Below are 13,157 nucleotides of genomic sequence, written 5' to 3' on the forward strand. Positions count from 1 at the left end.
ATTTTTATATTTCTTATTACCTGTTAATGTCTGTATCCAGAAACAATATTCAACTTCGTTTTCGGTTTTGAAAAAGTGTACATAAATGGTATCATTCTCTGTATGTAGAATGGTGTTCAAATTGTTATTTTGAGATGAAAAGGGAATCAGTGTCAATTTAGTATGAATGGCCAGGTTTTTTTTGCTTACAATTTATTAATTTCACTGACACAGGGATATATGTTTCAAAATTAAAAGGAAGTGCAAAGTCCACCTCCCTTTGTTATCTGAAGATCGGGCAGGTTGACAGAACTACACTAGTTGAGGGTCTTCATGACTGTATTTTAATTTTGAAATTTCTTTCCGTCTTTTGCTCTGCAGGGGGCCATATCATTCGAGGGAGCAGAGCACCGACAGCGGCCTGGGGCTAGGGTGCTACAGCGTCCCGACCACTCCGGAGGACTTCCTCAGCAACGTGGATGAGATGGACACAGGTAGGAGCCAAGCCTGCGAGGCCTTGCAGTAGGTTTGCACTTTTAAATTGTCTCTTTAGTCATCTCGATTCGTTTTTTTTTTTTTTTTTGGCTACACCGCTCAGCATGCGGGATCTTAGTTCCCTGACCAGGGATGCAGCCTGTGCCCCCTGCATTGGAAGAGCGGAGTCTTAACCACTGGACCAACAAGGAAGTTCCCTAGTCCTCTCAATTCTAAAATCCAACGAGAGACACTTAACCTCAGCAACAACATAAACTAACAGCTGAAAAGCCACTGGAACCCAGGCACTATTAATAAACTCTAGCCCCTTCCCCATAGTTTATACAAATATAGTTTTTTTTCTTAATTCCAGGAGTAGCCTTTTATTTTATTTTTTTTTAACATCTTTATTGGAGCAAATATAGTTTTATATATGGGCACAGGATTTTAGTTTCTGCTTTTTTCTTCTCTCTCCCTCCCTCCCTCCCTTCCTTCCTTTTGTTTGTCCTTGCTTCATATAGCCTTTTCCTCACAATTGCATTAACATACCACTGTCTGCTTTGCCATTCTTCCACAGTGGAATATTTATGCTTTTTTCTAGCTTTTGGTTGTAATGTACAGGTCACCAGTATGCAAATTTTTTCATGTCATTAACTGCATTTGGGAAGTAATTGGCAGTGGTCATTTGGAAAGTTAAGCAACTCAGAGGATTCTAAAATGTCAGCTCCAAATCCTAACATGGTAACAGTGTCCTCCCCCGGCAGTTAAATTTAACATAGTTCCTGGCCTGCCCTGCTTTCAGGCTAGGCCTCAGCTGGCTTCCCGGTTACCTCCTTTTCACCATTTCTCTAGGAGCGATGCCTCCAAATTTGGTCAAGTCTTAATTATCAAAGTCCTAAACTCCCAGAAGATATTCTGAAACCAAAATTAAATGACAGCTAACAACAAGGACCTACTGTATAGCAGAGGGAACTATATTCAATATCTTGAAATAACCTATAATAGAAAAAAAATCTGAAAAAGAATATCTATATAAATATCTATATCTATATAAATATCTGTATCTGTATCTATATCTATATCTACATCTATAGATATACAACTGAATCACTTTGCTGCACACCTGAAACCAACTCAACATTGTAAATCAACTATACTTCAATTAAAAAAAAACACCCTGAAAATGGACTTAAAAAATTAAATAATAACCTCTTTGGAGCTGTTCATGCAAGTTTCTCCTCCATCCTCACTGTTGAAAGAAAATCATTCTGTGATGAAATGATCGCTTTCCCCAGTGCCCTTGTCCAGAGCGCCCGTGTTTGTTACCCTCTGCTCCTCGATGACTGCACTTTGTGCTCTAAAACTAAACGACTGGTCAGACAAAAGTCAAACTCGGCCAGAAGGTTGGAGCAGCTGTTCCGGGCTCTCCGTGCAGCCCATCATCTACTTGTTGAGAGAATTGCACAGACTGTCTTGTGAGGAGTCACACAGGAATAGTTTGAACTGTTTGTTTTGTTATTCTTCAATTTATTACTTCAGCCTTCTCCCTCCCTTCCTGCTTCCCTCCCTCCCTCTCTTCATCCCTGTCTTTATTTTTCGGTGTGAGATTTATCTTGCCCTCTTCAGACCTGCCTGATGAAGTGGCTCCTTCCTGTGTTTAATAATTGTTTGCTTTCATCTTTTAAACACTGGGAAGCCAGTAAAGATAAAAAGCAAAGTTAAATAAGAAATGACTCAGGAGATCTAAATCCAAGCTTGACATTTAAAAATAAAAGAAGATGGATTCTATTCTATGGCTTTTTAAAATGACATTGAGTGGAGAAGTAGGGAATGTTTTTGAAGCCAAAATGTAGAATTAAGTGGTGTCCTGAAAAGAGCATAGTCATTGCAGTCAGGCAACCTGAGCTGGATCTTTGCTTCTCTACTTCTTCGTAATGACTTTGGGTAAGTGACATAACCTCCCAGGGGCCTCAGATTTCTCACCTATAAAGTAGGAGTAATGTGCTCATCTTGTAGAGTTGTGAGGGCTCATGAGGTCACAGAGCTTGGCACAAAGTTGTCTTCTCCTCTTCTCCTCCTTCTAAGAAGGATGAAGTAATGTACAAGTTGGTCTTGTTAAATGTTAGGGTTCCAGGTTAACCTGGTGTAGTGAGTGTCAGCCTGTTGGGTTTAGGGTCACATCTGTGAAGCCTTTATAGGGAGTGGGCATAAACCCCCTCAAGGGGAGAAGTATAATTACTTTTTCAGGAACAAGATGAGGAAAAGCTGAGCTCAAGTGTGGCTGGCAAAGATCTAGTAGATGCACTGATCACATGCTGACCACATGCTGAATGGGAACAAGCCAGCTGAACACTCCCTTTGCAAAATACACATGGAAACAACAGCTGGACATGGTGTGAGGATAGAGTAGAGGGAATAACAGGAGCAAAGGCTGGAAGTCATCCACCTTCCAGAATATTCTGCAATAATCACACCCTTTTAAGAATTGCTTGTTTTTTTTTGGTCTGTCCCACTTTTCACTCATTCATTCATTCATTTTTATTATCTATGCAGATATGCATCCTTTATATTTTAATTGAGGTATAGTTTCCGTATAATATTATATAAGTTACAGGTGTACCGTACAGTGATTCACAATTTTTAAAGGTTATACTCCATTTATAGTTATTGTAAAATATTGGCTATATTCCCCATGTTGTACACTATGCCCCACTTTTTAAATGGATAAAACTGCAAAGACCCAAAATATTACTACGAGGTTGCAGAGTTGCTCCAAAGAGAGAGATTTTAAGATTGTTAACCTTATTGAAGAACCTTAACTAGTCTCCTCATGTTTTCCATGCCCAAGGAGAAAGGATAAGAGGAATTCTTTTAAACAGAGAGATTTTATTTGGTTAAAAAATGAATTCTTAAAAAAAAATGAATTCTTGACTTATTAAAAAGTTAAAATGGGAAATCAGTAGAGATGAATAATTCTAGCTGGAGATGAAGAAAAAAAGACATCCAGCACTTTAGATCGGCTGATTTTTCAGGGCAGATAGTTTTTTTAAGCCTCATTTCCATTTGTTACCCTCTAGTGGGTAGAAAAAAGTTATTTTGGATTTTCTTTTCTAAACTAATGTTTTTCAAGTCAGTAACACAACAGCATTGAGGTCATGTTGAACTCGATTTAACTTTTAAAATACTGCCTTTTGCAATGAAAATCCTATAAAATAGTCCTAAGAGTCATTGATATTTTATGAGTTATAGAAAAGCCATCAAGTTTTACTATCACCAAAATGCAAGTTTGAGTATTTTTCCCTCATCACTCAGAAAAATGTACTCTTTCTCCTTGGAAAATGCATATGGTTAAAATGAGTTTTCTCCTGTTTTGCTCAGAATAGTGAAATTCCTAAGCAGGCTTTTCAGGAAGGCTACCGTACTTGTAGGGCACAAAAGCTAATTTAATACGTTTCTTAAAAGTGATTCCATGGTGAAAGCTGGCCATAGTTTTTAATGCACTGTGAGGTGTGACTGTGAGGTGTATTTTATCCCTTCAGAAAATTGGTTGGGGTTCTTGGAATAAGCCAGTTGCTCTGATATTATGTCATTAACTGTGATTGAGTTCCCAGGTTTTTCTTCCTCTCAGCACAATCAACAAGCAATGCGTTTTTGTATTCTCCTAAGTGTGTATGTATGAAAGAAGCCCAGAGCCATGGATGTGTGGCAGATATTACATGGCACCTAACTCCAATTTGTGAAGGTGCTATAATCCCAATTTCAGACAGGTGAAGTGTGTCTAAATAAGGTTACACAGCTAAAAAGCTCATTTCCTCCATTGTCCGTACGTCTTCTCCTATACTATCATTCACGAAGAGCATGTATTCCACATGTTATATCCCAGACACTTAACTTTCCTCTGGAACAGCATTCTCTCAACTAGGTTCTATAGACTCTAGTTCTATTAGGATATAAATTCGGCCAAAATTGCATTCGATGATAAAATGGCTTTAGGTCATAGTGGCTTAAGCAAAATATATCAGACTTCCTTATTACAAGACTTCTCAGAACCTTAGTCAGCTCCCATGCATTGTGACTCACATGCATTGGGAGAAGCGTAGATACTTGCGGGCTGTATGTGTGTGTGGAGTGAGGGGGGTGAACTGCAACACCCCCTCTCTAAAATACTTTGAAAATGACCCCTAGAGTCATCAATGAAGATAGCTTTTTAACAACGTGGTTAAAAGAAACTCCTCACTACTCTCTTTGAACATAAAGAGGGATGATACGGGCAAATTTGAGCTTACAGTTAAATCATTGGATTATAGCTCTGTGATAAGGTTTTTATGACAGGCAGGGCCTCTCTACTCAAACCAGCTCTTCACGCCGTTGTCATGGGAAGTCATTGATTGTAGGTCAGGTCCACAGCACCCTCATTTGCTCCTTTCCTGTTTCCCTGGATTTACCCATTCTGGACAGTGTCTACCCAGAGCAATGAAAGGTTCACCTGGCATCTCTGCATCTCTTAGGAGTGAGCATCTCCAATTCAGTTTCAATAATGTGGAAGCTGAACTTTTGCACAGAGATGAAATATTTTAGACCTGCAGCAATAAAATCTTCTGGTGGAATGTAGACACAGTGGAAATGAAGATGAGAGTTATGTTGACACTTGAATCTGTCCCTCTTTCAAGAGCTCTAAAAAAGAATTAAAATGGTTTCATTTCATTCTGTTATAGGAGAAAATGCAGGCCAGGCACCCATGAACATCAACCCTCAGCAGACCCGGTTCCCTGATTTTCTTGACTGTCTTCCGGGAACAAATGTTGATCTAGGAACTTTGGAATCTGAAGATCTGATCCCCCTCTTCAATGATGTAGAATCTGCTCTGAACAAAAGCGAGCCTTTTCTAACCTGGCTGTAAGCAGTACCACTGTAGCTTGGATGCAGCCGTGACCTGACATTTCCTGGGCCTCTTGGAAAAAGCGATGGAGCAGAGCAAGTCTGCAGGTGTGCCGCTTACTGCCTCCGTGACGCATGCTCCCTCCTTTCCTTGTGGCCAGTTTAATCATTGCCTGGAGTTGATTGATAGTAATGTAAGTTAAACATAAATAAACATTCTATTTTCATTTTCTGCAAGCCTGCCTTCCTGTGATGGGTTATGCAGAATTGTTTCAGCAGAATTGATTATGCAGAATTGCTTCTCTGCTTTCCTTTCTGCTGCCCCATGACTAAGCTTTATGGGTGTTAGCTGAAATTTATACGTCAATTGATTATAAACCATGAAAAGCTGACCACAGGCAGTGACTTCTGACAGGCGGCTCGGTCCAGGAAATGTACACAAAATTCAACCTGATTTACAGTTTCAAAAACTGTATTGATGACATTAGTACCAAATGCTTTAAAAAATATTTAACTTGAGCTTTAAAAATCATTGTACAGATAGTAAAATTCTGCTGTTTGGAATACAATGTAGTCTGGGATCCATGCTGGTTCTGTTGGTTCTTATTACCCTGTATTCACAAAGGCACACACAGTCCTATTGTAGTTTATCCTTTAGCATTTTACTGCACAGCATCTAGCCAGCTAGTCCTTCCAGCAGGAGAGTAACAGCAGCGTTAGTCACAGCTCCTACACTAAGATCTTATGAAAGAGACCAGTTTGGTACTAATTATGAACATCTATTAAACAAAGGTTTTTAAAATTACAAGTTGGATTTTTTTGTTTTTAAACTGCAGCTTAGAACTCAAATGTTTATTTTATGAAGCACTATCATTTTGTAGCTGATGACAAAGGGCAGTCAAATGTTTTTGATAAATCAGTGACAACTGTATCTCTGTCTTTTGAAACCGTTCTGAAAACATCAGGACCACGTAGCTTTCAACCTGATGGCACACGCAGTAAGCTGTTGCTTTTAAACTTCCAAAGCCTTGTCGGTTTCGCTTCTTTCAAGATTTCAAGGGTTTAAAGTAATCTTATCTATGAAACTGTTTGAAGGATGAAGCAGATCTCTGACTGACATGTAAAAAAATGCCCCCTGAGGGTGTATGGTGGAGACATGTTTCTGAAGTCACTAATGTTGATTCCTAAGTATATTATCCTAACCTTGTTTGCTACAGTTGGTATAAAAAGGCATGAAATATGTACTCAATACCTCTTATGTAACCAAAACCGTTTTTTATTAGCTTTTAAGGACTGAGAGAGAGCATTGGGTTTGCCTGGCATGCACCCTGCCTGCATTGCCAATGAAGTCCTCAACTGTTTAATATTTTGAACGGACATTATTTATAATCTATGAATTTAATATCTTTTTTTGAGAGACATTAATAATGCAGGTCTCTGAGAGGAACCTTTCCATTCCCGAGGGGCTTATTTGCTGGGGATCTGAGATCCTTTTCGATCTACCAAAAGATAGATGGCAGAATACATCTTATCTTGTTGGAAAGAAAGCAAGTGTAAAGGTCAGAGATGAAGTAGTAAAGTTAGGGAATATAGTGGAAAGGCTGTTAGGTGTGAAATGGAAATAGACAAGCTATAGTACCCCAAAAGCAAGACGAGCAGGAGGTATGAGGTGCCCCCAAAGAGCAAAGCAACAATTTTCTCCTACAGTCTTTGTACCAAAAGACTGTTGTAGAAGGAAAGAAGGCTTCGGTGCACTTTATGTGGGAGAAGGAGGGGCAGGGCTAGTCTTGTCCTGTCTACGCTGATGTTAAGTGTGTAGGCGGACAAGACCATAAACCTACCATTGCTTCCAACACAATGAAGTGACTTTTTTCCCCTGAAGGACCCATGGTTTCTGTTCCTCTGATTCCTTCTCTCTCTCTCGAAGCGCTCTGAGAGAGATGGGGGTAGATGTTTCTTTAGCTACTAAATTGGAGGGAGCACTATTTCTTTTCCTCTTGTGTTAGCAATAATTGCAAAAAGCATTGTACATTCTTTCTAAGAAAAAGCAAAAAAAAAAAAAAGACTCAGAAACAAGGGACCTAGTAAAACTGAGCAGTGTTACTGTATTTTTAAAAAATATTTTTATAGACTCATTTTCAGGTTATTAAACATAAAAGAAACAGATACCCCTCTCTTTTTAAAGCAGTTAAAACATCGATGATTTGTATTATCAATTTTTAGACGTAATTTCCTAGTAAGCTTGTGGCATTAGAAAATACTAGAAGAATTTTTTTAGTGAAATTAGTTGGAACATTTATTAATGAACATAACAATTATTTTTCCAGAATTAAATATGGACCCTGACTATGTGTTTACTAATAAATGAAGCCAGATATAATTTTTGTTGTTATTTTTCAGGCCATAAAATATGGCCTTTGTTAAAGAACACTAAAGCTAGAAATCTAAAGTAAGAACAACTATTTAAAGGCTCTTTCCTATTATTGTAAGTGTTAAAACCCCTGCAGAATTCATGATAAGGTGCTATTTATACTATATTTCTTATTATAAAAGAACTGCCACAATATCTCATCTTTTTAGTCCTAAATCAGTCAATAAATTTCAACATTTCATCCAATAATTTTGCCAGAGAAAAGGCAGATTAAAAATTGAAACTGAAAAATAATTTCAGAGATCTTTCAAGGTTTTTATTCCCCCTGATAAAACACATTTTCTTGAAGTAACTACATTGTCAAAACCTATTTGCAATTCTATGAAATCTTAGTAATTGTTAGCGTTTCACCATAGAATTTAGGATGTGAAATGCCATTTCTTTTCACTGGTTATACAATATACATGAAAACAGAGTAAAACATTTAGCTTGCTGGGATGCTGCTGTCTCCAGCTTGGGAGAAAAGCTCTCTGTAGAAGAAGGTGATCTGGAGTGAGTTCTGTTAGCGACAAGTTGTGTTCTCATGACATAATTGGAAAGTAACTTCCGAAAGTGCCACTTTTATGAAAAATAAAAGCTGTTAAAAGGAAATTGTAGATTAATTTAATTGGGAAAATGGGTGATTGACAGAGACCGTTTCCCTAACACACTACATCATTTATGTGTTAGTATTGTAACTTTTAAAAAAATTATTTCTACATTTTGTAATATGACATATGTGTGTTTATTTTTAATTTAGATTGCTATACATACAGAAAGTATGCAGAAAAATCAGTCAGCTCAAACCATTTTAACTGGAGTTTGGTACTGGTTTTTACTTCTCTGATTCTGTATAAGAAAAATAAATACAGTTGAATTTCCACTTGGAGCCTTTATCTCGTCGTTATTTGTGTGTGTTCCTTTTACTGAGGGCTTTGGGTGGTACTGAAGAAAGGTTTATGTAACCCTCCTGGCAGACAATGAAAGAAATAAATTTTGTAGGCAAACATTTTTTTGGCTCAAATGCCTGGTCTTAAATATTCTAAATGTCCACAGAATTCTGGTTTCTACTTTATTTGAAGTAACTCATTGAGACTTTAAAAACTATATATATATATGTATATATATATTTTTTTTTCTAAATCACACAGTCCTTCCAACACCCTCACAGATTTGACTGAGACATCAGAACTATAGGATTCTTAGGCGTTCCTCTGTTATTAACAACAAGCTGTGGCTTCTCGTCAAAACTAAAAAACAGCTCATCAATAATTCTGAGTGTAGGCTTGTGACAGTATATTTTCTCTGTCTGTTGAGTCCCCTGATTCTTGCCGTGGTGATACCTTATGAGGTGAGGGCACTCTTAATAGCAGAGTGTTTTTAAGCAGAAGCATTCAGCTAAACAACAGAAAGAAGAGATCCTGGCGGACACAACTTAGCCACAGTCCAGAGTCTGAGTCTCAAGCATCGTTATAAAAGCTGTATTTCATCATCATTTTCTAAAAATTTACTTTTGGCTGCATTGGGTCTTCGTTGCTGTGTGCGGGCTTTCTCAAGTTGCGGCCAGCGGGGGCTACCCTTCGTTGTGGTGTGCCGGCTTCTCATTGCAGTGGCTTCTCTTGTTGTGGAGCACGGGCTCTAGGCACGCAGGCTTCAGTAGTTGTGGCTCCTGGGTCTAGAGCACAGGCTTAGTAGTTGTTGCTCTGCGGCATGTGGGGTCTTCCTGGACCAGGGATCGAACCCGTGTCCCCTGCATTGGCAGGCAGATTCTTTTTTTTTTTTTTTTGCTTTCAAAATATAATCTAATTAAATATTGAACAATACAATGTTAAAAAAGACAATGTATTATAGAAAGAGAATCACACAAAGCATTCATTTTGTATATGTCCTTAACACTGTTGATAGTATTTCTAACCCAGAGTCACTGAGTTTCAAATATATGTCCTGCTTCCAATACATTTCAGTCAATTCTGAGTTTTCTTTTTTTTTAACCTCTTTATTGGAGTATAATTGTTTTACAATGGTGTGTTAGCTTCTCCTTTATAGGCAGGCAGATTCTTAACCACTGCCCCACCAGGGAAGTCCCTCATCATCACTTTTAAGGTACCAGGGGCTCATACCCGGTACCAACAAGTATAAAGTAAAAAGTGAAAGTTCTCTATCTTTCAGATCTCACGGGAGATCGATGGATTTGTGTCGTGCACACAAAGACATGCTCTTTTCTTATAGCATTTTCGAGAGTTCAATACTTATAACAGACAGGAAGATGAGAAACTGATATTTTAATATGACTCTAATCCCCATACATAGCACCATTTCAACAAGCATGTTCGTTTCTGCTCAACCAGAGGGCCTGATATTTCCACTATTAAGATTACAGACTGTTTCCAGAAAAAGGGCCCCCTCAAATATCTTACCTGGGTGATGATGATGTGACTAGTTAGGCTATAAATGGAGAAAAGTATGGGATTAGCAGACATTAACAGTCACTAAACACCCGCACTCTAGGAGAATCCATTTATGGAATTATCATAGAGTAAAATAAGAGCTTCAGAGAATGAGAACAAGGGAAAGATTCATGGGGAAAAGTGAGTCCAGCACATTCCATGCAGCACTGAATGTCCTGGAGAAGGGTGGGTGTGAGAGCTGAGGAAGGGCAGGTGTGAGCAGTCTCCTTTACAAATTGGCCCTGGGCTTCACTTCCTACAACCAGTTAAGAAGGTCAGTACCATGTCACTATGAGTTAACATCTTGGCCTTAGCCAAGTTTCTAGGGTTGTGCAACTTCAGTTTCTTTACGTGTAAATTGGCTATTACAGTTTAAAAAAGGGGGTTACAATGAGAGAGCGGTGAAGATCAAGAGAAGTGACTTATGTAGAATACTCAGTAATTCAAAAATGGTCAATAAGTGTTCATTTCCTTCTTTTACTGGTGACCTTTTCCAACTCTCTTCTTCCCAGGCCACATTTTTCTCAACAGCATTTACCGCCATCTAACAGTAAGATGTCGCTGTCTCCCCCCATTAGCCTGTCAGTGCTGTGAGAGCAGAGACTTTTTTTTTCTTTAGCATGTAGCATCTTGAACCATACCTGGTACACTGTTCAAAAATATTTTCAGAACATCTGTTGCATGAATGAATATGTTTGTGAGAATTTGTCTTTCACACTGCAACCCTTCCTGTGGACGGCGCCATCTTTGATTGACTTGTTTGCGTGCACTTCTATGTCTTGAATTAAAGAGGCTTCTGGAAAGTGTTCCTCAACGGGGAAATATTGGAAAAAATTGGATTCTTTGGAAAGATGGCCAAACCTGCCTGCCTCAGAAATTATTTGCTGAGTGATCAGCTGGGCCGAGTTGCCATTAGAGGGCAGCAGATGGCTTTGTCATGTGTGGTGACCAACGCCAGGAGAGGCTGGGGAAGGAGGGGGACATCACGGGAGGAGGAAATAGAAGGACATACAGAATACTGATATTTTTGTTAACCTTCTTTGCATTCGCCTATATATCCCTTGCCAGGAAGAGCTATAGCTTTTGAATGAGAATAAAGTTATTTTTAAGTGCATAGGGAAAAAAAAAAGGGAAAAATAAGGCATTCTCACAGCAAGGTTTATAGTGGAGTCAATGGATCACCTGCCTCAGATTTTCCTAAGATGTCAGCGTAGAATGTGACTTTCCCTGACTTCCCGAATCTGAACGAGGCTGAGGGCTGGGAATCTGCATTTATTTAGCAAACTTCCAGGTGATTCTGGTGGGCTCTCAAGTTTGAGGACCGCCACACCTGATGAGTAGTCTCTAAACTTTTCTATCATGGAACCCCAAGGTATGTATGTTTGCCTGCTCATTTCTCTATTTGTAAATTATATACATAGATGTCCTAATGTATCTTGTACATTATAAAACATTTCACAAAAATGGAGATTTTGAAAGGTTGAAAGAACATATATGTTAAATTTTATATATGAACTTCCCACGCCACATTTTGGATGAGAGGATAAGGAGAATTCATGCTGATGCAATGTTGTTTATCTGATCTGCAGGCTGATTGTGATGGCACAGTATTCATTTTCTCAACATCAACGGGCATGAGGCAACATGATTATCCATAGAGGTTTTATTTCTGTTCCAAAGAGTCACTGGGAATTCTCTCTCTCTCCTTCTCCTTCTCCCCAGAATTCACATTTGGTGCTGGGGAAAGTTGTCACGTTCACCCTCTTCCCCAACCTGATGCCCTGAGTGCAACTTCTGGGTGGGAAACTGAGTGTGGATTGGTCGTTGTGTCGGCATCATAGAGCCCAGCAATGCCCAGGTACTCACACACACACACACACACACACACACACCCCTCTGGGACTACTTCAAGATGGAACAAGTTGCAAAATCATCTGCTTTCTCAGGTCGAAGGTCTCTTTGAGAATCTAATGAAACCTATGAATTTTCTCTCCAGGATGGGGGGTAAAAATTACTCATCTGACTGCATACACCATTTCAGAGGGTGTGAAAATTTCTGGAATTCTCAAAGCGGGGACTCTGAGCCAGCAGCATCAGTGTTTTCTGGGAACTTACTAGAAATACTTCACCCTCAAAGCCTACTGAATCAGAAACTTTGCGGTGGGAATAAGTCCTCCAGGTATTTTTGGTGAATATTCAAGTTTGGAAACACTCCAGAGCAATGGTTCGCAAAACTGCCTCCTTATTAGAATCACCTGGTGAGTTTAAGAAAAAAAAGCACTGATGCCTGGGCTTCAATCTCCTTTTTTTTTTTGCGGGGGGGGGGGGGGCGGTATGCGGGCCTCTCACTGCTGTGGCCTCTCCCGTTGTGGAGCACAGGCTCCGGACTCGCAGGCTCAGCGGCCATGGCTCACGGGCCCAGCCGCTCTGCGGCACGTGGGATCTTCCAATCTCCTTTAATTAAATCAGTATCTCTGGAGGTGAGGCCTGGACATTGGGATTTTTTTAAAATTAATTTTTATTGGAGTATAGTTGATTTACAATGCTGTGTTAGTTTCTGCTGTACAGCAAAGTGAATCAGTTATACATATACATATATCCACACGTCTTTAGATTCTTTTCCCATATAGGCCATTTCAGAGTATTGAGTAGCATTCCCTGTGCTATACTGTAGGTCCTTATTAGTGATCTATTTTATATACAGTAGTGTGTACATGTCAATCCAAATCTCCCAATTCATCCCTCCTCCCCCCCTCTTCCCTTGGTAACCATAAGTTTGTCTTCTACATTTGTGACTCTTATTTCTCCGTTGTAAATAAATTCACTGTACCATTTTTTTAGATTCTACGTATAAGTGACATCATATTTGTCTTTCTCTGATTTACTTCACTCAGTATGACAATCTCTAGGCCCATCCATGTTGCTGCAAATGGTGTTATTTTGTTCCTTTTTATGGCTCAGTAATATTC

At 39.1% G+C, this 13,157-nt stretch overlaps 1 protein-coding gene across 3 annotated transcripts in view; it reads left to right on the forward strand.

Annotated features, from left to right (window-relative positions):
- Nucleotides 1–8,624, forward strand: part of WWTR1 (WW domain containing transcription regulator 1) — a 203,971-nt gene extending 195,347 nt beyond the window's left edge. For all 3 annotated transcript variants that reach the window (XM_067737523.1, XM_067737524.1, XM_067737525.1), the window contains 2 exons: nt 361–473; nt 5,169–8,624. In XM_067737523.1, the coding sequence (XP_067593624.1) occupies nt 361–473; nt 5,169–5,353 (298 nt within the window). In that variant the 3' untranslated portion in view covers nt 5,354–8,624. The remainder of the gene's footprint in view (nt 1–360; nt 474–5,168) is intronic.
- Nucleotides 8,625–13,157: the final 4,533 nt, after the last annotated feature.

Source organism: Pseudorca crassidens, chromosome 5, assembly GCF_039906515.1.
Source record: "Pseudorca crassidens isolate mPseCra1 chromosome 5, mPseCra1.hap1, whole genome shotgun sequence".
Classification (NCBI taxonomy): Eukaryota; Metazoa; Chordata; class Mammalia; order Artiodactyla; family Delphinidae; genus Pseudorca; species Pseudorca crassidens.